The 27,573-nt window shown below is 43.4% G+C and overlaps 1 protein-coding gene across 1 annotated transcript in view; it reads left to right on the top strand.

Moving 5' to 3' along the window:
- Nucleotides 1-27,573, top strand: part of TSPAN32 (tetraspanin 32) — an 80,550-nt gene that overhangs the window by 50,633 nt on the left and 2,344 nt on the right. Inside the window, exons 5-7 of the mRNA XM_019519730.1 lie at nucleotides 16,271-16,372; nucleotides 18,399-18,491; nucleotides 21,039-21,122. Of these exons, the coding sequence (XP_019375275.1) occupies nucleotides 16,271-16,372; nucleotides 18,399-18,491; nucleotides 21,039-21,122 (279 nt within the window). The remainder of the gene's footprint in view (nucleotides 1-16,270; nucleotides 16,373-18,398; nucleotides 18,492-21,038; nucleotides 21,123-27,573) is intronic.

The raw sequence follows: 27,573 nt of genomic DNA, 5'->3' as shown, positions 1-27,573 counted from the left end.
CCCCCCCCCCCCCCCCCCAGACTGAGATCGACTGTCAGAGGCACCACGATTGACCAGTTAATCACGATTGACTGATTGGTGACTACTTCTCTAGAGATATCCAGTTCAGTGCTCTCCCCATATAACATCCATTTCTGCCCCGTCAGAAACAGGATACTGAGTGAAAGAGACCGCTGGTCTGACCCATTTGGTATTTTTATGTTCATATGATAACAGTGCCATTCAGGACAGTGTTGAAGAATTTGCTCAAAATCAAGCATGGACTTAGGAACTTTCCTGAATTGGGGTGAAAGTAGCTTTCCCAAGGCATTTGGTGTAAGCAGTTTTAGGCCATGTTAGTGTCTATTGTAAAGGGCTATAAAAACTATAATACATCTGACAAAGATTATCTTTTCACATATGGGTGATTAATATGGTTCTGTTCCTGAAAGGAAGCATAGCCTCACTCTTACTGTTGATTTCCAGATACAGTCATTAACAGGCTTTCTCTGTTCTTCAAAAGGAATATATGAAGAAGATGAGAAAAGTTCCCTTTCTTAAACTTTCATTTCAAATAACTGGAATATCCCTAATATTCATGGTCTTATTCTACAATAACATTTCAGTACCCCAAGTGAGACGCTGTGTTCCTTTGTTCAATACTCTAGGCAGACATATACGCCTGTAAGACAGACTTTTGATTTGCATAATTTATCAGTGTCCTTACTCTGAACTCGCCCAGTTCCTTTTCTGCCTCCACCCATGGTATACAGAGGATTAAACACTACCAGGATACAAAAATGGTCCCAGAAGCTTTGACTTCCAATAGGATCAGCTGTAATATTTGAGGTCATTACTGTAGCGTCCTGTTAGCCATATCACTGTAGCATCTGAGCACTTCCCATGCTTTGGTGGCTTTAAGGGATGACTAAGAGTAGAGACCACATAGTGAGAGATCCTAGTTAAAGATGTGGGTTTTATAGTCCCCAAGGTTTGTAGCTGTCCTTATTCCTTATGGCATGAAATTTTATACTTCTGAGCCTGTGGGTGACTATATTCTCAATTGCTTGTTCTCTGCTCTTTTGTCAGAGCATAAAATATGTTGTACATTTTTCAGAAAGATGGTACATGTTTTCTGGGGGATCAGCTTCCTGTTATGTGCACTAGACTGGATCTTGCACTCAAATATTTTAGATGTGGCTCTATCCTTGGCTGTTTTAAGAGTGGGTTGATTTTTTTTCTTTCAAAGAACTTTTATCAGAATTTTGAAAAATATAAAGGATTTGATGAAAAATTTCCAATAATTTCTCTTTCCAAAAATTTGTTCTTAATTTTTTACTACCTCTGAAACTGGCCAGCCTTTTATAATGCATATAAATCCTGACATTTAAAAATGAATATAAATAAAAGATATTCAAATCCTATTTTTTTTAACTGGCTTTTAAACATTCTCACTGTTTTCTAGGGCTTGGGCTGAGGTGCAAGCACTCCTCCATTACTCAATCATCTATTTTCTTTTCTTCTCATTTTTTTAGCTTCCGCAGGACTTTTGGTTTCCTAGGGCCTTGTTGCACCTTGTTTTGTGAGCTGCACAAACGTTGATTCATGTTAGTGTTAACTTGGAGTTTGGACCAGTCATACCATTAGTCTAGAAACCTGCACATCTTTGACTTGCTACTGGAGGCCTGGTGATTAGGAAGGTCCTTTCCAGCCCTACTTCTCTATGATTCTTTATGCTTTTAAGGCCGCGGCTGGATGAGCAAGTACCTAGTTCCCCTGGGCTAGTAGGGGGAGGCCAAAGCTGTACTTGTTGCAGGGTGGGTAGGAGCTGGTGAAGGTAAAAACCAAAACAACTCCCATGAAACCAGATGTGCAGCTCTGGGACTTCAGAATTTATCACTTTACAGTCTAGGCTTTTGGCTGTATGGAAATAAAGGTTTAGTATGCCTTTAGCTTCAAGCCCCATAGATAACAGGACAGGGATAAGCTGAGTGAGGTATCCTCTAGGGCTCTGAAAGAATTTAGGCATAAGATTAGATGGTTCATGATTCAAAACTGATGGGTCACGTCTCCAAGTTACAAGGGTCAGGATGGGGCTTGTGATCTGAGTACAAAGTTTCAGGACCCTAGATATAGGTGGCATGTTAGAAGGTGTCAGTTTTAAGATGAATTCATGAATTAGGGGTTGATTTCTGCAATGTAAGAATCAAGCCCTGAAGTCTGGTCTGAGATTTGCAAGATTGCGGCCAAATAGAAAAAGTTTGAAAAGGTCATGCAGTTCCCCCTGAGAATTCCATGTTTTTTCCTTGAGTTTATTTTAATAATGTTTCCTTGAGTTTGTTTATTTTAATAATGTTTCAGTCATAGCTTCCACCACTTCCCTTAGGAAAATATTCAGCACTCTTCAGTGAGAAGAATTATTTCTTGATATTTAGCTTACTCTTTGCTTACTTTCATAGAATCATAGAAAATGAGGGTTGGAAGGGACCTCAGGAGATCATCTAGTCCAACCCCCTGCTCAAAGCAGGACCATCCCCAATTAGATCATCCCAGCCAAGGCTTTGTCTAGCCAGGTCTTAAAAGCCTCCAAGGATAGAAAGTCCATAACCTCCCTGGGTGCCTGTTCCCGTGCTTTACTACCCTTCTCATGAGAGTTTTTCCTAATATCTAAGCTAAACTTTCAGTCGTTGCTTTTATATCAGTATGCACCATTGTAACTGGTTTGGTCATAGCCCCCAGCTTTTTTTACTCTGATATCTGTCCCTGCTAGAAAATCAATGGAAAACAAATTAGAATAGCCAAGATGTTTAGCTGCTGTACCTAATGCCATATGGAGTTTTGTGCTGGCCAAGCACTGAAAGAAAACTTGGTATTTCTTTCCCATTTCATCCCCTTTCCAACTCCAGCCAGCATGAAACACTCCTGGTTATTTATCAAGCCAAGTAGGATTCCTTTAGGGCAGTTTCAAGTGATTTTGTAAATAGACTGGTTTGATAGATATCATTCCCCTTTTGCTTCGGACTGTGAAGGATCTAGATATGAATTAAAAACTAAGACCTAATGGCCTTCAGATTTATCACCTGAAAATAGTCCTCTAAGTTGTCCAGGTGTGATAGGGCACTTAGCACACCTGTCACTTTAAGAGGAGAAGAGACTGAGTGAGAAGCAGCCTGCAGGTGTGGCAGGGGCCAATTGGAGAGTCACCTAACCAGAATGGGGCTGGGCTAGAAGGATATAAGCCAAGGGCCTGCGCTGGGAAGACAGTCTAGCTCTGAGAGGCACAGGGAGAGGAGCTCCTGGGCAGCAGGGTTTCTGGGTAATACCTGAGCTGGCGTAAGCAGCTCTGGAGGTCTGGGGAAGGGACAGGGGAGGAGGAGGTCCCAGTAAGGCCTGGGAGTAAAAAGGCCAGGGAACACAGAACAGAGCCTGGGTCCCAGAGGCAGAGAGCTTGGTTAGGGACAGAAGTTGTACATAAACCAGTTTAATGATCAGAAACTGGTTTAAACCTGTAACAGAACAGAAGCTCAGTGCACAAAATGGCTGAAACTGATTTAAAACAAACTTGGGTGAATGTAGTATCAGACTTAACTGATTTAGGTCAAACTGGTTTATAAAACTTCTGTCCCAGATGCCTTTCTAGTTCAAGTTAAATCACAGCCACCCAGCATCCCAGCACACTTTGCAGCCCTGGGCTGGGCTGGATTGTCTGCTCCAGAGAACAGGGTTGGCCCCACCCTGTTTCTTCCTAGTCCAAGCAGTGAGAGCTGGCTGACAATGGAATGGGGGTGGGAAACTCAGCTGGGGACTGCAGCTAGGTTCGCTGCTGGCAGGGTAGCCCCTACCAGACTTTTATCCACTGGAGTGGAGGTTTGGGGAGGGGGGAACAAGGAACAACCTGAGGTTAGGTCAAACCGATTTATGATAAATTTTCTCCAGGATCTTTCCAGGGATGGATGTCAGACTGATTGGTGTGTAATTCCCTGGGTCTTCCCTCCTTCCTTTCTTGAAGATTGGGACCACGTACACTCTGCCTCTCCCTAAAACCTGGTACCATTGCCTGCCTTGCTTTGTGGAAGACAAGCTGTGTGTGTGTGTGTGTGTGTATGTGTGAGAGAGAGAGAGAGACAGAGAGAGACCCCCACCTGACTTACCTCAGTGCTGCAGCCCTGGTGGCTGAGCTGCAACCAGCAGAGCTGCTACTCCACATCTGAAGGTCCAATCTCTGATTGGAGCGTGGCCCAATGGCCACACATTCAAAAGTAGCCCAGAGGCCAGGACCCCAGCTGGAAGCGTCTGGGTGCCAGAACCAAAACAGGAACCGGACACATTCATACTCCCCACCACCAGGAACGCTCTGCCACCACCTTTGCTAGCTTGGGGAAATGGCCCAGCCCACCTGAGCCTGAATAGGGCCAAACCTGAGGGGCATACAGGCCGCAGCCAGACAGCTGTCCAGAGGAAGTAAGGCACAGCTCTGGTACCCTGTCTGGGGTCAGACCCACTCACTGGGACCAGGCAATCCAGCCCAGAGCAGTAGAGACAGCAAGGCTATGCAAGACAGAAGTCAACAACGATAAAAGCCAGACAGAGACGGGAGAGGACAGCTCAGTGGGTCCTGAGAGAACCCAACAAGGGTGCACCCTGGGTGGGTGGGCCATGAGGCCCCAAACTCCCTGCAGTCCAACCGCACACCTGAAGTGCACCATCAGGGGATAACTGCCACGTTTGGCCATGAGCAGGCCCAATGGGGAACACGCAGAGCCCCTCTGACACCCAGCCAGGGGGTTGTAAAGAAAATCCCTGGGCAAAAAGGGGCCTAGTAGAGAAAGGGAAATGAAGGGCTGAAGAAGAAAACGCTTAAGTCCAAGGTGAGCAGCTCAGTATGGTAGGTAACAGTGCCCTGTCCTCTGCTCAGTCTGAGCTACGTTAAGTTACATTGTTCTTTTTGAGTTATCTTTTTTTCCCCGAAGTGTGACAGGTCACAGGAAGTTCCCGTGACACTGGTACTTTGTCCCATTGGCGTATCAAACAGCTTGCAATGACACCAAGGCAGCCTGGGATCTACAATAATAAAGTGAAAAAGGGTGGGGTGTAGGGGAGAAGGAGCCCCACAGAATATGCACCAAGAATGGTGTTCCTGAGCCTGTAAAAAACACAAAACAACATCACAAAGGTATGAATAACACCCAAAGTCATGGCAAGCAAGTAGGCTAAGGTTTGGTTTCCTCCCAGGTTGCAGGGCAAGGGCTTGCTGTAGTATGCATGTACACACATGTGCATGGATGGCATGTACAGGGGCTGATCCAGGGAGGTGTGGGGGATTTGGTTGCACTCCTATTCAACTCAACTTCATTGAGCTCTCTGCCATCAACAGAGGTGAGCTCTGCCGCTACAATGAGTTCTTCCATGCCATTTGCACTCCCTTTTCCAAATTCCTAGATCTATTTCTGTGCATGTATGAGCCATTGGAAGCCCTATGGGTTTTCTTCAATGTTTAATTCCAAGTAATTTGAACAGTTCCATTTAGAAAACGGAGAAGTCTTTCTTATGTGGAGAGTGATGTGAGTAATTTATTATGGAAGCTGGCATCTGCTTAAGCACTTTGGACAGCTATGTTTTTCAGAGACACATTTCTGGTCCTGGAGCAGCAGTCTGTGTGTGTGTTTTCAGGAGGAAGAGGATAAGGGGAAAAGACAGGAGAGGGCTGGGTATCATAGAAGGCAAAAGGTGAAGTGTTACTTTGGTCTCAGAAGGTTTTAATAGTTTTGAGCAGGGACCTGAAGGAAACTCTGGCTTCAAAAATCATTGATTTATAGGTTTGGGCTTCAACTGAGCTACAAAAGCTTTTGCCATTTTCTTTAACATGCTGTCTAAGTGATGGATCCAAAGCCAGTGTCAAGGATCGAATACCATCAAGTCCTGTTCTCCTCTACAGTCCCATGACAGGCAGTGTATGCCAGAAAAAAATGTTTAAAAAAACTGAAAGTTTTCAGCTTTAGTGTCTAATAAAGGGATCATAGGATCCTTTCTGTCACTTTGTCCAGCAACAGAAGCACAGCCCAGGTAAAATGGCACCTTGCTTCCTTATGCAACCTTTCACAAGGGCCTCAAAGACCATTTTGGTTTGCAATGCTGGCCAGATTTCTGCGTCTGATAATAACTGACTGAGGACAGGGGGAACTAACAAGCTATTAATGAAATACAAAACTGCAGCAAGACTTTTTCATAGCTGTCCTTAAAAGCTGCTTGCAGGAATGGGAGAGGAGAACTCTTTTAAAGAAACCTGATCCAAGGTCCTGTGAGACCACTACAAGACACTGAGTTGATTTTGGTGGGTTTTGATCAGGGTCTTACACAGCTGTTTTACCTAGATCACCTTCTCTTGTTCCTATCTTTCTTCCCACATTGTTCCCTTTCCCCATTCCCCTGCTTCAGATCTCTCCTTGCTCTCTGTTTCCCTTTCCCAACTCTGTTTTTTTTACCCTCACTCTCTCACCCCCAGCTTTTGGAAGATCTTTATTTGTCTGCCACCCATGCGCAAAACAGAGGCCGATATACAGGGGAGTCTAGGTTCTAACGTGAGCTAAGAATTGACAGTGTTACTTAGCTCCACTGTTCCCATGGGCCCTGCAGCCCTGCTCTAATACACCTAATATGCTCCTTATGTGGAGTGTCGGGGGGGAGGGGAAGAGTGCCATTCACAGAGCCGCCAGCTCTACCAGCTTTATACCACAACTGGGGGAGTTCTGTGCTGGACAGTTACTGACAATTTCCACAATTAAGGTTCTGGGCCATTATTTGCAGTTCCCAAACAAGAAAGCTTCTGTTTGAACTGTATCCCTGCTGTAGCTTTTAAACACATCTGCTCACAGGAAGAAACAATGATTTTCCAATGAGCTTAGAGTTATGATTCCTACATGGATGTTTGGTTATAGTATAGGCTATGCAAATAGCGAAGCGTCTTTATTTCCTGAGAGAGAATCTTTTTTTTCCCCTAGCACTATCAGAAACATTAGCAGTCATTTCAATCAAATGGCTTAACTGTTAATTTGAGCCTTCCTCAAATGACCAAAATCCATTATCCTCAATTCTCATCGTGACCTGTTGCATGTGATAGTAATAATTTCTGTCATTTCTGATGATCAGGATTTATTAGTAAATGCAGCATTACAGCAATTCCTTTGTTTACTTTATCTTTAATAACTGTTTCTGAATTCCCTACTATCCTCCCATAATGCCCTGCTATTCTTTGAACCTTCATCATTTTCTGCTCCAGCTACTTTTTCCTTCTACAGTGACATGAACATATACAGATCTATATCTATCTATCTATCTAATATGGATATATATATATATCCATGTATATTATATACATCATTATAATTATATGAAAAATGAAACTGTAAGAATCATTCTTTTATATGGCTGACAATTCTAAACCTTTATCATCTATATTGTGGAATGTAGTACTCTAAACTCAAACTAACACTAACAGCAATCAATGTTTGAGAAGCTTAAGGTGCAATGTGTAACAAGGCCCTAAAACAGTTCTGTTGAGGTTGTTGTCTATGCATACATTCCAAATGTAGCTAACAGGAAAATCCTCCTTTGTAAGCAGACAGAGAGGAAAATGGTATTTCTGTCTTGGGTAAGGTGAGGCTTTGATCAAATTAGTCTCTAGAAGGAACAGAGAACTTGAAATCCAAAATTTCTGAGAAGAGCTCATGTCCAGTTATATTTTAAAATGTCTTTTGCTGGGGGACCCTCTTTAGACACAGGCAACAAGAGGCTGTTAGGTGTGGCTACACATTCATTAATGCGCCGTAGTTACTGTGCATTAAGTTTAGTACTTGGTTAACCAAGTACTAAATCAATGTACAGTAATGCGCCCTACTGCTCGGTAGTGCCTGCACGCGGCTATTTAGTGATGCTTACTGCACAGTAGCCTAATACTACTATGCAGTAGCATGTTAGCATGGTTTTTTCCTGGCATGCTACTCTGCAGTAGGATTAAGCTACTGGGTGCTTAGTGTCTTGAGTTGACATGCCCGTTAAGGACTTTTGAGTGAAGCAAGCATCCAGTCTTGATCTCATTTAGAACTGACACAACCACAATTCCCTTCTTTACATTAGAAATGCTGTACAAATAACTGTGACCTGGAGTCAGCTTTTTGGCTAATTCAGTAGCATTCTTCCCCTCAGATTGTAACCCTGGATGTGCCTAGACAGCACTGACTAAAGGTGTTTCATTCAGGCATGCAGCTGGAAACAGGAGAAAGAAGAATAATTTCTTCTGGCTCCAGTTTGAAACTGAAATATTGTACAACAGTTTTCTTGGAGAAATCTATTAATAAAACTATTGCATTCCATATCATTCAAACTGGAAATTTTTCTTTGACCTTTCTGGCTTTGATACTCACTGTCTTTCATGGAGTGCGTTGGAGGCCTTTTCTTATTTCAAATAAGAATTTAATTCAGCAGCTGTCCTCCAACAACAGTACACAGTGGATGTTTACTGAACAGTCTTAACATGTCTAGGGAGCATCAATAACATAGAGCTAGTAATGTGAAGAAGTATCCGACCCCCACTTCTGTGTGTTCGTTTTTTCCCAAGGCTTCTACAAGATACTTGGTAAAGACCCATATACATTCTTTCCCAAGGATTTCTTGTCCAAATTTATCAATCCAGTTGGTTCTGGCTACTGCCTGTGTTGAGGCACTCAGCACACCCGTGGTTTTCTGAAAGCGCATTATTAACAATACTGACATGGCCATTCAAACAGGACCTTAAAAGGCATCCTGCTGCCTGCTACAGTGAGTGCCCTGATGTTTTTCAGCCTCTGGAGTGGAAAACTCAAAGAGGCAATTATTCAGGTTGAGGCAGTAGACCAAATACCACCTTTCAATTGTGTAACCATAATGAATGTAGTGGGCAAGAGAGAACAGAATTTAGCATAATAAGAATGAAGCAGACTGATTCTCGAGGTATGATATGCCCTCTGCTTGAGGGGAAAGGCCCTAGGTGAAAATTTGGTTCTCATTGATACGTGGCATCTTACACTTTTTGAGTTGCATTCTATTTTGTCTGCTTTCATCAATTTTTTATTGGAAAAAGTGGATAGAGGGAGTTTTGCATTACATGAGTTTGCATTCTGCTTTGCTCTAGATAGAAATGACATGGCATGGTTAGTATATTAAAGCATGGTTGATTTATATACCCAATTGCCAACTAAAACAAGCAATTTTTTTAAATACACTTATCCAGCAATGATGGTTTTGTCAATTAAATAATCTCCTGTCCTAATGCATCTCTTTTTTGTTGGTGTTTGTATAATGCCTCCCATATACTCCATGACATGCTGCTTTAGAATGAATCCTCTCTCTATGAAGCAGTGACCACCGTGTACCAGCCAACATGGCACCAGCTGTAGAATGTGTTCACCAGTGAGCAGCTGTGAACATCTGTATCGATGCACTTATTCTATGCTGTGATTGTTTGCATGGAGTGTGAGTGCGTGACATGTTGAAAAGAGCTCCAGAGGTAGAGCCCTAAAACTCATGACTAACACAGAAGGCTTGTGACTATCCAGCCAGTGAGACTGATGAATTGCATAATGCTTCTGTTTTGGAAAATACTTACAGTGTGGTGGCAGGCTATTCCCTTGTCACTAATGACTGTGAGGTTTGGGAAGTTCTTTAATGAACTGTACAACCGAAGCCTCAAGGTAAACAACTAGCAGCCTTCAAACTTGAGCCAAAACCCCTTGTAGTTAATAAGAGTCTTTTCACTGACTTCAAAAGATTTTGGATGAGGAACTAAATTAGTGCATTCATCTTATGTTGGAGGTCTCAGAACAAATTAGATTTCCCAGTATCTTACTTATTATTCACTTAAACTTTGGGCCTTTTTTCAGCAGTTTTCTGATTTTAGTTCCAAAATCTTCATTCATAACATGGGGAAGAATTTTCATAGATATGAATACATATAAAGGACAAGATTTTCAAAAAGTAGGAGCCTAAAGCTGACTTTCATTGGAACTGGGCTTTTAAGTCACCAAGGCATTCTTGGAAAAACCCATCTTTGAAATTTAATTTTGGGCCCTGATTTTTGGGTCCTATTAACACTAAAGCATGGTAATATAAAACAAAGTATTAAAAGACAGAAAAAACAGAAAAAAATACATGTGCAGCCCTCTGATCTTACAAAGGACAATGGAAGCATAGTCTAACATATTCCCTTTGCCAAAGACATTTCTAAATGTTAGGCCTTTGAAAATGCTTAAGACAGCTAGTTGAAATATAGATTGACTAAATAAGAACCTCACAGACCCAGTTTTATATCTGTCCACATCTAATGTTTTTGTTGAGAACTTCATAAGAAACCTTATGACAACAGACTGAGAGCTATGGGGCTCTTTAGCCTGGAAAAGCGCAGGTTCAGGGGTGATCTGATGGCCACCTATAAGTTTATCAGAGGTGTACACCAGAGCGCCCCAAGGGATGACGAGGTCAAACGGTCATAAACTACTGCAAGACCATTTCAGGCTGGACATAAGGAAGAATTTCTTTACTGTCCGAGCCCCCAAGGTCTGGAACAGCCTGCCATCGGAGGTGGTTCAGGCACCTACATTGAACATCTTCAAGAGCAAATTTGGATGCTTATCCTGCTGGGATCCTATGACCCCAGCTGACTTCCTGCCCCTGAGGCAGGGGGCTGGACTTGATGATCTTCCAAGGTCCCTTCCAGCCCTAATATCTATGAAATCTTTGAAGTTATGCTATTTCTTAGCGTAAGCAGCAGAGCAGTTATATGGGTCTTTCCTATCTCATTGATTCTTCTGTTTTTTCCAGAAATTCAAGACACCAAAAGAACAGGTCAGGAAATTATCATTTTTCAGGACTTTGATAAAGAAAAAGCTGTTTTTTAAATGAAAATACATTTGCATAATAATTTTTGTTCTGATGAAAAGTCACTTATGGCAGGGACAAGAAGCAGGAGATGGAAAAGCTGAGACAAAATTTTTTTTAGTCACCTCAGCTAAAAGGTTACCCAGGCAAAGGATGTTTTGCATGGCCACCGATTATGATCTTCCACCAGGCTAATAATGGTTCACTATTTTTTTTCTGTTGTTGTTTAACTACCTCAGAGCAGTACAACCTGCTGCATCTGACAACTCTGAATCCCATCAAGTCTGTTATTAGTACTCTGTTAGATCTCTCTAACCTTGTCTTCTGAATTAATTATATTGTGAGCAATGACAAAACTCCTCAGGGGGAGTTTATCAGTGTGCTGTAGGTTAAAATCAATGGATCAAGCAGTGGAATCAACAAATTGCCAGCTGCTCCTCTGTAATTTCTTGAAATCCCAGGTGAACACACATACTGATGGTAAATTACATCACTTCCCCACCTATGAAGCTACTGTCGCAAAACTAAAGCTAGGCACTTCTTAAATGCCCCTAATTACAAAAAGCATCTCAAAATTTATTTCCATTCCATATTGATGCCTTTGGAAAAATCTCCTCACACATTATTTGAAACTTGAAATCTATTCCTGCCAAAATGGATGAAGGCCAAGCAGTCATTTCTTTCTCCCTTAGTTTTTAACCCCTGTTAGTGAGTTTCAGTTGGGAAAGCAGAATCACATTACAGTAATCACTAATATGGTCTGTGATGGCCGCTCTTTCATCTCCCAAATGCAAAAAAAGATAATACTTGGTGTCTCTCTTCTTGGGTAATTCTCTAAGCCAAAACCTTAAACCTGACTGGAAAACCTTGCTGAGGGATGTGTTTGATCCAAGTACACTTGTTCTGTCCCTGACCCACCCTGCCTGCCTATTGATTTTCTGTTCTAAGAGCAATGCTTTGTGTTCAGACCCACTTCAGATCATTTACAGGGAGAAAAAGGACTAAAAATGAGAGAATTTTGCCAGCTCCTTCCTATAGTCAAGGGCACCTGACATATTTTTCATTTGAAACTTTGCCAATGATTGGTTGAGATTGCTGAAGCTGTCGTCTTTCATATTTTCCGTAAAAGTGCTCAGGGCCTGATTAATCACTGTGGCATTCTGGTGTTACACCAACTCTGTTGGTCTAGAATGCGGCTATTGCAGTCTTATGTTGGAGCAGCTATCTCTGAGTTAAACATTAGGGCTGTGTGAAACAGCTATGTTTCATTTCAGTTTCGGATTCGACGTTTCAGAGGGACAGTGATTCGTTTTGGTCATTCAGGTCACTGTCCCATTTTGATTCGGCTGGATCTGTTTTGGAGTTTTGACGCTGTTTTGGTGTTTCGGCCATAGGCTATGATGGGGAATCTCTAAAATGCCTCTAACTTGGTCATTTCTTGCCTGATTTTGATGAACATTGCCCCTTCTGAACGCATGAAGCCTGCCAAGTTTCAAGCAGGTAGGTGCAGGGGTTTTTGTGAAACTGCAGCTCAAACTATCCAAAGCAAAACTTGTATCACTTGCTGGGAGTGGCAGCCTGCTGTCATCCTGCGTGTGGATCTGGGGGCCTGCACCCCCCCAGGAGGGCTGCAGGGCTGTGCTGTACTCCTCCCAGAGGGCGTGGGCCCCCAGATCTGCGTGTGGGATGACAGCAGATCGCTGCTGGCAGCGTGGCCGGCAACAGCACCCAAGTCTGCTTGGCACACCCCGTGCCAAGCACCGGAAAGAACCCAGTACTGCCGCTGGCCCCAGCCAGCAGCAGCAGCCTGCTGTCATCCTGCACACAGATCTGGGGGCCCATGCCCTCTGGGAAGAGTCTGGCATGGCCCTGCAGCACTCCCAGGGGGCATGAGCCCCCAGATCTGCACACAGGATGACAGCAGATTGCTGCTGCCAGCTGGGGGCATTGGCAGCACCAGTCTTCCAGGCACTCAGTGCAGGGTGTGCTGAGCAGACTCAGATGCTGGTGCTGGCCCCATCCCTGTCATCTTGCACCCAGATCCAGGGTCCCATACCCCCGGGAGGGATGTGGGGCTGTGTCAGACACCTGGGGGGCGTGGGCCCCTGGATCTGGGTGCAAGATGACAGCATGCTGCTGCTGCCAGCTGGGGCCAGCACCAGCATCCGAGTCTGCTTGGCACAGCCCGTGCTGAGTACCGGAAAGAACCCAGTGCTGCCTCTAGCCCCAGCTGGCAGCAGCAGCCTGCTGTCATCCCACACACAGGTCCGGGGGCTCACACCCCCCAGGAGGGCTGCAGGGCTGTGCCAGACTCCTCCTGGGGGGCGCAGGCCCCGGCCCCAGGATCTGCTCACAGGATGACAGCAAGCTGTTGTCCCTCCCCCAGAGCACTGGGATTGGAAGGGACCTCAGGGACAGATCGAAAACACTGGCCAGCTACAGATGACAATAGCAGAGCAGTCCTTCTGTCCCTCTTCCCCTCCCTCCTCTTAGTTTCTGTTTCCCTGAAAGCCCAGCTCTGAAACTCTGACATTTTCCCAAACATTTCAGATGATTCTGGTTTGTTTCAGAGATGTTTCAGAGCCTTCCGTTTCGATTCAGTGTTTCGGGTGCCAAAATGGGCCGAAATGCCTCTGAAACAAAACAGCTGCCAAAGTTTCTCACAGCCCTAGTAAACATGGTGCCAGTAACCCTAGTATCTTAGTATTTCACAATCATGACCGTACGTGTCCTCACAATGCCCCTGCAGTGCTATTACCCCACTTTACAGAAAGGAATCGGAGGTACAGGGGGCTAGATCTACAGAAGGACTTGAGTGCCCAAGTACTGTTTAACTTTCAAAGGAGGCACCCACGTCTAAATTTAAGTCCTTCCAAACCACCAGCTCAGCTGCTTCCTAAAGTTGGAGGCACCTGAGTTCCCAAGGTATCTCAGTATCCACAAGTGAAGTCACCTAGGTTCACAAAAGGTTGCTTGTGGGTATTTTTTAGAGTTGCCTAAGTCTTGTTAGAGCTGAGGAGCTCTATGCCTAGTTCACATTGAAGTCCCAGCCAGGATCTACAAATAAGGCCTTCATCTCCCTGTGTTATTGACTAGGTCTGATCTGATTGGCATTCTCAGAACACACCTACTGAGTTGGGAACTGCCTTGAACATATGCTAAAAAAAAAAAAAAATCCCTTTCACTGAATGTGAGAATGGTTAGGGTACTTACCCAGCATGGTGGAGACTTGGCTTTAATTCCTTTCCTTTACCTGAGGGGATTTTTAATGCTTTGCCACCACTTCATCAATGAACACCCCTGGGAATACAGTGCTGGGGTTTCTCAGTCTCTCCTATGGAAGCTTTCTCACTTTCACAGAATAATTAGTTACTGGGATGGACAGAGAGTGAAATAATAAATTTGACTAAACTTAGCCGATGGCTACTCATTGGGGACAGAAGGGAAGTTGCATTCCAATCTCTGCTTTCCAGTTCAATTAATGCTTAACATAAAATACTGCAAGAGGCAAGGATTTTTGTGGGTGGAATCTTTCAGGTGATTTAATGAAGACTGCCTTGCACGTGAAGGAGTGTCTAACTTTTTCCCAACCACACAGTTGGTCCAATAAAAGATACCACCCACAAAAATCCTTGCCTCGCATAATTCCTGGGTCATCACAGCTACAACATCACTCCAACACTACCATAGCATAAAATAAAACAATCTTTTTAGAACAGGGGCTGAAACTTGGGTCTTCCCCTCCCCAGTGATTGCTTTATTATGGAGGCAAAGGGACATGTTCATTCAGTAGGGCTCAAAGGATAGACAGTTGTTCCATACACAGGGAATGAGCTTTAATAGGAGTGATTAAAGGATCTCCCATCTAAAGTAGTCTGGTAGTTCCAGCCTTCAGTAGGGAGACTGAAACTGGTTTTAAATCATTTCAGGTAAAGGAGGGAATTGAACCTTAGTCTCCAGCATCCTGGATTGGTGTCCTAAACACAAGGCTTGGGGCAAAAGGCTGCTGCTACTGCCATAGCCTAGTCCTGCTGTGTCTTTTGAGAAGATCCTGACCTAGGTGCCTAATCTAGGCAAGAGTTAATGTCTGAATGGTGGAGGGTGGCATGACCCTGAAGCCCAAGCTTGGGCACATAATCTCGCAGGCCTTAACAGAGTGTCTTCACTCAATATCTCACTGACCCTAAAACCAGTACCAACACTTCATAATCACTCCCACTTTATGAGCTGCATGCTGAAAAACTGTTGCATGGCTGCAGTTGGAGGGTGTTGGATGCACCCTGTGTTTTATCCTGGAGCATACCTGAGAGTGTCCATAGGTATGCAACAAAAAGTGAGTATGTAACATTTGTTGGCAGAACGGTGTATATAGAGTAAGGGGGAATAGGCACGGCTTGTTTCTTGGCAGCCATCTCAGGATCTGTGTGGGGGTGGCATAGATACTTGCTTGTCAATTTTTTTATACTCAAAGCACCCCTTGGAAAACACCTCAGCTCTTACTTTTCTCTTATTTTTTGACTACAAAAAATAATAGAGTAATCCTTTCCAGAAAGGCTGCAACAGGGCAGAATGCTTTTGACGTGATGGATTTCTATTTGAAATCTCTGGTTTTATTTTGGGAATTATGTTTGTATAACTAATAATGCTAACATTTCATGGCACCCTGCAGTAGCACCCTAGTTACAAATCACTGGCATAGACATTTTCTTAGTAATTTGTCCAATATAGTAAAATAATTCTCTGCCAGAGTAAAAATTTGAACCCGGGTGCTTCACTAGCACCTGAACCACTGAATCGCCCTCCTCTGGATGCTAGCAGTCATTGAGACTTTTACTTGTGTAAAACTGTAATTTAGAGGTAGTTTATAGAAGTGACCATTCTTCATGTGAACTTTCAAACTGAGTAACATTATCAAAAATCTGACATGTTTTGACCTACCCATTACAAAATGTAAAGATGTTAAGAAAAGCCCTTTATTCATATAGCTGAATAATGTCACTTAAAAGGCAGCAAATTGTCAATGCAGCATTCAGGTTTGTTAGTCGCATCATTTTAATGGAAAGAGGACTGGTAACATCCCACATGTTACACATTTACCATTTAATACTAATGACAAAAACAGCCACAGTCTGTAGTCTAGAACAACTCCCACCTAACCTCCAAGGGTAAAGAAATCCAGTTTGGGTTCCTCTCTTTTATATTTCAGTTTCATGAGTATATCAGAGGAAGCTTTCTGCTTATATGGCTTTATTAGCTGAATGGGCTATCCCAAGGGGGTTCCAGACAGACTCCAAGATTGGCGTTTCAGTTCCATCTTTAAAAGATTATGATTTGGCTCGTGGTGGTCAAATCCTTGGCTTTAAATATGTCATCCTCTTTGTAGGTGGAAGATGCTATGATGGATGTGTATGATCTTGTGTATGAGGAGGTGAGGAGAAACTCCTCCAGCTTCAGGAAGAAGGAACTGACTGCCATCCATGAAACAGTAAGTTACACCCAGTCTTGGTTGGTTCACTTTTGGCATCTTGCTTCTGGTTTGGCTGGCTGTATTAGTAGCAGCAAGAGAAGACTTACTAGGATTGTCATAAGATTATGAATGATGACCTGCAAGTTAAATTAACAGACTTCAACTATGGGACAGTGATATTAAAGTCTCAGTGGAGAGATTCATGTATCTGAATATCACTTTTATCCAAAATGTACTAAAAGGCAATCTCACCTCCCTGTAAGAGCAGCAGCTATACCACAAGTTGGTCAGTTCCTTTGCTATTCCATAGCCATATTGATAAGGGAAGGATATGTGTAACCTATACGTCTGAGAAGCTGGAGCCCTCATCTAAAGCTGTTGTCATTACACAGTTAGTAATTAGCGGGCTATAGAATGAATGCAATCTGTGCCCTAAGGGTAAAAGCACTAATTCTAGCTGCAAGCATTAGGACAATAGGATATGGTAAATAAATTTGCTACCTACAAGCATTAGGACCATAGGATATCTGACCTTCTCTGCAACTTTTTCAAGTTGCTAAAGCCATACTAAAGCTAAGCGGTAAAGCTCTAAAGAACTGTAAGCCTGCAGTGCAACCTGTAGGTGTGAAGAGAAGTTATTGCCCAAACTCTGCAGTACAAGAGGTGGATCAAGGTGACCACACTGAGCCTAGGGAGAGCACTTCCTTCGGAGTGTGCATGATGAGACAGCGCAATAGAAAAAGGAGCATTTCAGAATGTTTCCTGGGGTGAGAAACTTGCAATTCCTCCACAGACAGCTGAGTAAGGGAAATGTCATACCCTCACTCAGCAGGACCTGTTTGGATAGTGAGCTAATGTCAAGCTGTAGGGACTAGAGAAGATGATTGACATTGCTTGTTTATTTCCGGACTACTCCTTTTCTCTCGTTTTGTTTTTTGTCTCTCAGCACTCACAAATGTCTTCTGTAACCATGTGCATCTGTACTTCTCAAAAGGCTGCACTCATGATAATTGTTGATTAATTTCAATAATATAGTAATACCCATGAGTCCTGCGAGACAGCAGGAAGTGTAGCACAGTCATGGGCTAAATAGCGGGGCTAGGAAGCAGGCTAGATTAGCTTGGAAGGAGCATCAGCTATATTGTTTCCAGTACCTGGGCCAGCAAGGAGTTCTTTGGATGACACCACCTGTTACCTTCATTGCCTTGTTCTCCCTGGTGCACCCCTGCTGTGTCTACTTTGAAGGGGACATCAGAGTCCTCTGTGCAATTTGGCGAGCAAAGAAGAGGAATCGGGTACAAAAAAGGCAGGATTAGAAGTCATGTCTCTCAATTCCTCATCCTGTGACCTAACCATTTGTGCAGCTAATGTTGGTAAGAAGGTATAAGACATTTAATTTGACTACCTGGTCCACAGTAAAAAGCAGCATGTTGAAGAGCTGTGGGCAACTTCCAAGTTTTGTCAGAGGGTTGTAGATCTAAGGATCTTCAGGCCACTGGAATCAGGTAAAAAGAAACAGAAATGCAGGGTCCAGTGTCTAGAAGTGCTAAGGATGTGCAGTCTGCATTGGAAGAATCACAAGAGAACTGTGGATACCAAGCAATAATGGTAGGTGGCCTCAAGGTGACTGTTGTTGAACTCTCCAAATTACTAGTAACTTCTGAAAACGAGTTGAAATTCCTGAGATGCAGATGAGGAGAAGAAAAGAGAGGAGATTGCCTCATTGCTCCAGGTATGGAGAATTCAGAGCCTAATCCAAAGCCTGCTACTCAGCAGTCAGTGAAAAGTTCCCATGGACTTCTGTAAGCTTTGGGTCAGGGTCTGAGACCCTGAACCCCTGGAGCCCTCCAAGGGCTTTAAGGCTAATTTTCTTTATAAATTTCATGTCCTTTGCAGCCACCATGTTGTGAAATCTTGGCCCAAAGGAAGATAGACAGGAATTGTTATTCCCCTGACTCCATTCATTCTGCATCATCAGTCTGCCATTCTGAAGAGAAAGGGAACCCCAATATAGTGACTTTTGACATAGTTTGTTCTGTTTCAGTTTCTGTGCTGTGGGAAGTATTCACCCTTTGAAGAAATCAGAGGCATTGAAAATGGGACATGTCCATCAACTGTTACAAGTACAGCGAGAGAGGTAAGGGAGGAACTAGGGAAGCATTTGTATGATGAGATGTCAAGAGTAATTTGTAACTTAACAGCTAATTCAAACAGCTCAATTGATCTACTTTTATTTAAAAAAAACAGCTTTTGTTCTTGTGTAGATAAGGCCTAAATGGACATACATGATGAAGGTCAACAGTAAATGGAGTCTTGCTGTTACCCCTGGTCATTATTTCCCAGTCTGTTACTGCAGCAATTATGAGGCTCCTGCTTGCTTTTCTCCATCTGGATAATTCTACTGACTTCATTCTTTTGTCTAAATTGCATCTTGTAAATATCCATAGACTTTTAGTCAGAGCAGTAGCAGCACGATCATTATTCCTAAATCTTCTCCACAGAGCTACTGACAATTGTGTCTTCTGTTCATCCTGGTCTCCAAGCTCCTAGTTAAACCCCTCTTCACTAGCTGCCTTCATTGTCTTTGTGTGACTGACCACATCTATTGGTACCTTCTTTGGATCATATTCTCACTGGCATCTTTTTCTCCTTTGGGAAAGTCCAGATGGAACACGAGAAATGGTAGCATTTGGTGAGAATAAAAAGGAGTGTTTTGGACTATTTTCCTATACATCCAACTGAGGCTACTTATCTTCTTACTGACTGCCAAACACCACTTCTGCAGTTTTATCCATTAGAATAAGAGTATTAATTTTTCATTAGAAATACAAAGCAGGCGTCTTGCAGACTGAAAACTCCAGCTGGGAGAAGTTAGAGTAGATCAGTAGTTCCTTCAGCCATGAATACAATTTTGTAGCTTTTTTCTCTTGCTGTTCAACACTGACATCCCAGAGAGATTTGAAAATGTTTGATCTGGTCAGCTTGTAATGTCTCTGAAGCTTGTTGTCCTCAGTGCGTGATGTCATACTTGCATGTCTGATGTCAAAAGTTTAATGGCCTAATCAGACTTCTCTATTTGAAGCAGTTTCCTTACTGATGGCCAGAAGCTGCATGAGCAGACTTTCATATGCAAATTATAATTCCCTTTTCAAGGGCATTAAAGCAATAACTGAAAAACAAACAAAAATTGCCCTAGTTTTTCGGAGCTCAGAAAGCAGGGCTTTTTTATTTCTGGGCAGTTTCATCAAACACATTTCAATAAAGACTCCCCTGCCATCTGACTAATCAGAATCAATACTAGATAAGCTCTATACTGAGCCCTTAACTTGGAGTTTTCTCAATAAATTCCCTTGGTCTGCGTAACTTTTGTTCTTTGTTGGACCAGCTGTCCTAATTAAAGTTGCTAACTTTGGAGTGTGTATTTGCTGTGGGGGCCAAAGTGATTGCTGAGTTGCTATGGTTATGCAAAGCCATCTTGAATTAATGCAACATCAGAGCACATTCATACAACATCGCAACACAGCTAGCAGCGTATACATTTGGAATGCTTCAGTTATTTTGCAGGTCTGCTTGCAGGAACCAGGACAAATTGTGGGGGTTGCGGTCTTTGTGAGATATCTACCTTCTGCCAAATGAGTTCTGAATTGTAACATATAGAACAGCCTAGAACTGAGTATTTTGTGGCCCTCAGGCAGGAAGCTAGAGGAAGGAACTTGGTCTGGATGAGGGTGGGGAAGCGGGTCTGCATATAGCTATTTATGCTTTGAATTCCTTCCTGCCCCTGGTAGCAGGAGGTAAACGGCAGGGGCACATTGTGGAATCTCTGGGACTGCAGGAACTGATCCTGTGTATTGGAAGCTGCTGTTTGTTTTCTCTCTCTTGGTTTTTTTTGTGTGTGTGTGGGTTTTTTTTTTTGGTTTTTTTTTGAGGTTATAAGTCTCTGGGCAGTCTGATTTAACCCAGCAAAGCACTTGAGCAACAGCATAACTTTACGCGTGCTCTCTGTCTCTCTCTCTCTCTCTCTCTCTCTCTCTCTCTCTCTCTCTCTCTCTCTCTCTCTCTCTCTCTCTCTCTCTCTGATGACACTGTTCGCATACTTAAATCAGCCCCTTATTAGCATAACCTGTTTGAAGATCAGATACAACCTTGTGGTGCATTTCACATGCCTTTATTCTTCTCTGCCTTTTCACATCTAGTAAACATGCACGCACCATAATCTAACATGTATTTCACCTGGTGCCATTCCCAGAACATTACAGCAGCGGCTGGTGTGCTTGTTGTGGGGCGCACCTCCAGTTACAGCAGAGAAACGAGCCCTTTCATGTGCAAAGGTCAGGTCTAACATTACATGTTCACATTCCCATGCCCAATACAATCCTCAGCAATTCACTAGTGGGTTAAATCAAAGAGGAGTTGCACTGTTGCTACAGTTATCCCTGCTAGCTGAGAAAGGGGAGAGCAGAATCAAACTCTGAAGAAAATCTCCCTCTTGTTCCTGTTCCCTAGAGAGAAACAGCCTCTATATTCAAAGGGCTGTGAAAGAGGGAGAGGGCCTGGGGGCTGTTTCTGTTGAGGTGGGGATAATGAAAAACCCTATCAGGAAGCTTGTTGGTGACAAAACCCCTACGGGGATACAAGGTGAGTTCCCACAAGTTGTGCTCTCATAGGCTTTCTTTTTTTTCAGGATTGCCTTCAGCAGATCCAAGACTTTATGAAAAAACACACGCGTTATGTCTCCACACTGCTGATCATCACTGTCTGCTTCATGGTACTTATGTTTGTTCCTTCAATCCATTGATTCTGTTGAATCAGGACAATTCAGTGGTTCTGGAGGGAGGGTCGCATCAAAACATTTCTCTTTAGGAAGCAGGGTTTTTTTCATGTCTGGTTATAATGAGCCATCAGCATAGCATTCAGTAGCAAAGCAATAACCGTGAAGATGCAGTTCACCACAGAAACTAGAGCAGGGGTGGCCAGACTTACTCACCCGGGGAGCCAGGGCTGTGCTGAGCGACCTGGAGTGGAAGTGATCTCTGATGCTTACCCCGCCACACCACTGAGCCACTCTGGCCTTCCCCGCTAGGAGGTGGGTGGGCTGGGGGTGTGCTCCCCAGGGGGAAAGCCAGAGCAGTGGGAGGTACTGGGATGCACTGTCCCCCAGAGCTGCCTCGGGGAGAAGTGGGCAGGGCTTTGGCCAATTTCCAATCAGCCACAAGTGCTGTGCCAGCAAGCTGCAGTTTGGCCACCTCTGAACCAGAGGCAAGTCCTCCAGACCGATAGGTTATATAGGAAAAAAGCTACTGGTGGCTTGAAAAAAGCTAGGTGGTTCTCAGCCTAGAGGCTTACTCAACTGTTGTCAGCCAGAAGTAGGCATGACAGACAGGAACTGGGGACGGGCTTGAAAATGAACATCTGCACCAATTGAATCTCACTCTCAAGAGTCTCTCTAAGCAACTTGTCCTGTGGCTGGGAATGTCCCATGTTCTGACCCTCACATGAAACTTCTTATCTTGTTTTGTAGAACTGATTAAAAAAAATGTAATGACAAAGTTTCATTTAAAATCCTTTCCCCTCCCCCTCTGCCCCCAGCCAAAACAAGCATTTTCATGGAAAACTTTCACCCTGATTAAAATCTTCCAGTGCTTTGTAGAGATACATAAAATGATTCTGTAAAAAAAAATATTTTTGAAAATCAAAAATTTTTATCAAAGCCCAGATACTTTAACAAGAATGGGTTTTGCAATCTGAATAAATGTTCATTTGGTCATTAAGAAATGAAAAACGGGAAATTTCTGAAATAAATATTTTTTTTATTGACATCCTGCATACAGCTATGAAGTTAATTAGATACACAGGAGAGTAGTTATATGCAGGGAAAAGTTTAGAAGCTTCTAACTTAGGCAGGAAGAACTGCCTTTGAACTGCCTTGGTAAACTAGGGCCACGCACAGACATTACACTTTTACCAGTATAAGTGATCGGAAACCAGTCTATACCTGTAACGGAACAGAAGTTCAGCACACAAAACTAGTCTATGCCTATAACAGAACGGAAGCATGGTTCTCACAAGGCATTCTACATGTGCACTTTAATACACAGTAGCCTATTTTACTGTGCATTAAAGCATCACGTAAAAAATGCAATTACACTAATGTGCAGTAAAATAGGCTACTGCACATTAAGTGTCATTTAAAATGTGTGCTTTCAGTATTGTGCAGTAGGGCAGCCTAATGCACATTTATATAGTACCTCACATTGGAGGTACTAAATTTAATGTGTATTAGGAAAACGGCATTAATGCACATGTAGACACACCCACAGACTAGTTTAAAAAATGGCAGAACCTAAGATTTGCCCCACCACCACCAAAGGGGGAATGTGTGCTACCAATTTAAACTATACTGCTTATAGAAAACGGCCTAATCTAAATCAATTCCAGCTTCAGCTTTTTGAATTTCTACACCTAACATAGATCAGTGAGCATTCCAGCAGCAGTTATGCACCAGGATGCTGGTCCTTTCAAGAGATTGAGGCCTATCTCCAGACACTAATTAGGTGCTTCCTCTCTGAAATTCTGAAGCCACATAATTGAACAATTGCTTCAAGGTCTTCATAAAAGCTGGCAAGTAGCTCAGTGGAGCTGGAAAGCTGCAGGAAGTAGGAAGGCCTCTGTATAACAGAAAGAGAGGGCATCTAGTTCATACATGATTCTCAAGCAGATGGCCTGTGGAACATAAACCTGCAGAAAGCAAAAATATCCTACACACTGCACTCCTGTAGGAAATGATAGACCCTGATAGGCCCTGCAAAAGACACCAAGTTAGGGAGAAAAGACATGAAACTGCTGAACTTGTTCAACTGGGGGGTGGGGGAAGGAACTGAAATTTTGTGATGAGGGAAGATTTTGTTGGCACATTAATCAGATAGGATAGAGACAGAAATTGCACACAAACTGGTATAAGTGATCAGAAACCAGTTCAAATCTGTAACACAACAGTTCGGTGCACATTAACCACTTCCAAAATGACAGAAACTGGTTTAAGATAAACCTGCATGTACGTAGTATCAGACTTAACTGATTTAGGTTAAATCGGTTTATTGAACTTCTGTCCAGATCCCCTCCAGATTCAAGTTAATTCACAGTTGATGCTTTGCAACTCCCCCACAACTTCTCCCGCAGCCTTGCAGGGTGGGTGGACTAGTCTTGGCCCAAGCTGTCTGCTCAAGCAGAGGAGGTATACTTTAGCACCCCCAAGCTTCTGGCCTGGGCCACTGCAGGCATGTGGCTGCATTTCTGGAATAAAAAATGAATGTCTGTTCACTTAGTTATTGGTTCTATCTATGCAGGTTAGACTAGCCTGTGAAGATTGAATCAATTCAGCCTCAGGCTTTTTTATTGTATTTAGTCATAGAGTACACCAGCTTCCAGAAATACATGCAATGGATAGAGCATGCCACTAGCAGAAAATCTGCTCTGGTATCTAGCTGAAAGTTGCGAGACACAACATGACATATCTCAGTGCAGACAAATTCAAGGTGCTACACCTCAGGAAGCACAAATGCAAAACAGGTGATAACTGTCTCAGTGGCAACATTGCTGAGAAGGATCTGAGGTTTTAATGGATCAGACTCAACATGATTCAGCAATACAATGCAGTTGTAAAAAATAAAAAAGCAATTTTGGGCTGCATCAACAGGAGTAGTAGTTGTAAGACAGCGGGTGCATCTACCCATGCAATTAATTTATAGCAATAAAGTCTGGTACATATTGCACCAGAGTTTATTGCTCCCGGGCACCACATTTGAATGTGCGCCCAGGACTGCAACAGGTTGCGCCGGGTCAGAGCAGCCATGGCTGGCAGGGTAGCCCGCCCTATCCTGCAAAAATTGTGGCCACAGGGTGCCCCACAGCCAAAGGGCTCCCTGCAGCTGGGAATACTCCAAATCAGTGCTGTAGCAAAGGGGGTTGGCAGTTGCCACCACTCCAGTTTGCCACCGCCGCCACCACCACCACCACCAGCTTCCTGTCTGGCCACTTGCCACCCCGCCACCACTGCTGGCATCTTTGGCTGGTCGCCACAACTGCTGTCACCAGCTTCTTTGTATCAGGAGCCCCCAAAATTATCTCTTGCAGTGGGCCCCAAAAACTATATCTTTTTGGGGGGCCCCAAAAAATTGTGGGCCAGCCCTGCTGACAGGGGGCCTGGGAGGTCAGCCTGCCAGCTCAGGGCTGTTCCAGCCCAGCTCAATGTGCTGCAGAGGGGCTAGCATAGACACAAGGGTGCTCCAGAGTAGGGCTGGCCAGCAGGCAGCCCCTGCACTGAAGCACTCTTGTGCCCGAGACAGCCCCATCAGCATCTACATGTGAGTTGCTGCACACTAAAAAACTCCACCGCAGGAGAGGACTTGAATTTAGGAGTGCTAACCAGCAGTGGAGTTTATTAGTTTACTGCACTATATAGGGCCATATGTATAGATGTTGATATATTTACAGCAGAAGTAATTAGGCAGCTCCACAGTAAACATCTCCTGTAGACATGCCCAGGAAATGATAGTCACTCTACTCAGAACTGGTTAGGCCTCATTTAAAGTATTGTGTACAGCTCTACGCTCTACACTTTATAAAGGAAGTGGAGAAGCTGGAGTGGATCCAGAGTGGGGCACAAAAATAACAAAAGGGCTGGAAAATAAACCAGACAAGAATGAGTTGAGAGAACTAAGCATATTTAGCTTGAAGAAAAGGCAGTTAAGAGAGACATGACAGTAGTCTTCAAATATGTGAAAAGTAGGCTTAAACAAAACAAGAGGGAGAACAACTGTTCTCCCTTGTTGCAAAGGGCATGATGTGAAACAATGGCTTTGAACTGCAGCAAAATAGATCAATATTAGATCTCAGGAAGAATTTGCTGACTGTTATAATAATGAGGCACTGGAACCTCTGCCCAGGGAAATTGTGGAATCTCCTTCCTAGGAGGTTTTCTAGAACAGGTCGGATAAGCATTGGACAGGCATGATTTAGGAATAGTATTTCTGCATTCATGCAGGGGGTTGGACTGCAGACCCCTGAGGTCCCTTCCAAACCTGTGATTCTAGCACACATTCACTACCTCTACACAAGGGTCCTGCACTTGTAACGTGTCAGAAGGCTGCCCAACTGTAAAGTCTGGTTCATATGCAGAATAATATATTTTACCTGCTGTCTTAACTCAGCACAGCTCTGTAGTTGAACTTCAGTTACGGAAGCAGGATTTTTCTGAGTAGGCCTATATATTTAGGGGATTTCATACTTAATCATGCTCACCCTTAAATCTACCCTGGCTTAATGCAGAGTGAAAGACTATTATATCTAATTTGCTATACATATAAGCAGATGGCCCTGGCCATAGTTGTAGTATACTCAGAGGGCTGTCTTTACTTGACATGCAGGGAGCAAGGGTCCCTGTCGTCATCACCCCATTCAAGAAACACAGGCAAACACAGGATGGAGCAGCATACAACATCTGCAGATGACTGTCTCTGAGGATGTTTATAGACATGCTCTGGGAGTGGGGGTGGGGGGATGCTTTAATTAAAGCAGCCACACTAAACGAGCTTTAGTTAAAGCGCCCCCGCTGCCATTTTTCAGCATGGGGTTGCTGATGCATGTGATGCTGGAGTGCAGTAATTACCACGCTCCAGCAGACTGAATTAATTGGGTATGGTCTGACATGTTGTAATTATAGCGTGTCAGAGCAGCCTCCCTGCACGTGCATAGGCAACCTGGCTGACTACCTGACAAGCTGGCAGATCTATCACTGAGGGACCATCTCCCAATCCACAACTTCCTCAGTTTCTTGTGAGGGAGTCTCTCTAAATTGTAATTTCTATCACAACAATCCCAAGAGGAAATTCTTGTGTTGAATATTGGTTTGTCTTTTAATAATAAAGTTGGGATAAATGTTTGCTCAAATGCTGAGCTGCTGTGTCTAAGGATGGAAGACAAACAGTAGGTGGAATAATCACAATCTGGTTATCTTTCTTCGTGCATCAAATTATATAGAAGTGTAACGTTCTGACACTAATATTTTAAAAAGTTCTGTTTATTTTTCACATAGATTGGCTCATCCCTTGAACTGTGATTGAGGCCCATGTGTCTGAATTGCATTGGTTGCATTTCTTAGTTGTTATTTTGTGTAGGAGAGATCTTGTTCCAGACAAGGAAAAAAGAGAGAGAGAAAGGGAAGGAAAGAAGGGGGGAAAGAGTGATACTTGCCTCGATAAGTGGCACTTGCTGTTAAATACTTAATTCTTAACTCTGTTAAGTATTTTTGTTGTTATGCTTGCAGAATGCAAAGGAAACATATGATGACTGGGTTTGTTCTTCTGAGGTCACTATCCTTCCAGCTCACAATGAGCTGCTCATAAATGTGGCAGAATCTGCCCATAAGTTCAAAAGCTCTTTTATAGATTTCATAGACATTTGGGCTGGAAGGGACCCCAGAGGATCATCGAGTCCAGCCCCCTGCTGCAGGGGAAGGAAGTCAGCAGGGATCATAGGATCCCAGCAAGATAAGCATCCAAATGTGTCTTGAAGGTGTTCAAAGTGGGTGCTTGAACCGCCTCTGGCGGCAGTCTATTCTAAACCTTCACTTGAAGGCAAACTTTTGAAAAGAGCACATTGCTATCACCGTCATTATACTTACTGCAGCAGCCTTCAATCAGCCTAAATTCTGATATAGACTTTTTCTACCTGATCTCACACAATGCTGGACAATGTGAGGTACCATTCAGTAACTGCTTATATTACTGTACAAAGAGCTGCATTATTCTGCACTTGGAGACGCATATGTATATGTTGTATTTTGTATTATTCCCAAAAGCATACACTCGTTTTTTTTTCAATTAAAAACTATAGTGGGCATATTGTTGGTATGGAAGAACAATATTCTTTGAAGGAATTTGAACTCTATGTGATTTGGCTTATTCTTGTTTCTGACATTGAGATGATAACCCCGTTGTGCTAACAGTTGTTCATAGCAAGAGCCCCCAAAAATTTATAGTCTCAGTATACAAGGGTAGGAGAAAGTAAGTAAGTTCCTGGACTTTCGGAAGGCCTTTGACACTGTCTCTCACCCCATTCTCATTAAGAAACTGGGGGGCTGTGGTGTCAACACCCACACAGTCAATTGGGTCGCCAACTGGCTGGAGGGCCGCACCCAGAGAGTGGTGGTGGACAGGTCA

This window comes from Gavialis gangeticus, unplaced genomic scaffold, assembly GCF_001723915.1.
Source record: "Gavialis gangeticus isolate Ggan-Ray unplaced genomic scaffold, GavGan_comp1, whole genome shotgun sequence".
Taxonomy (NCBI): Eukaryota; Metazoa; Chordata; order Crocodylia; family Gavialidae; genus Gavialis; species Gavialis gangeticus.
Note: the sequence above shows the minus strand (reverse complement) of the source record. Positions and strands in the feature narration are given on the sequence as shown.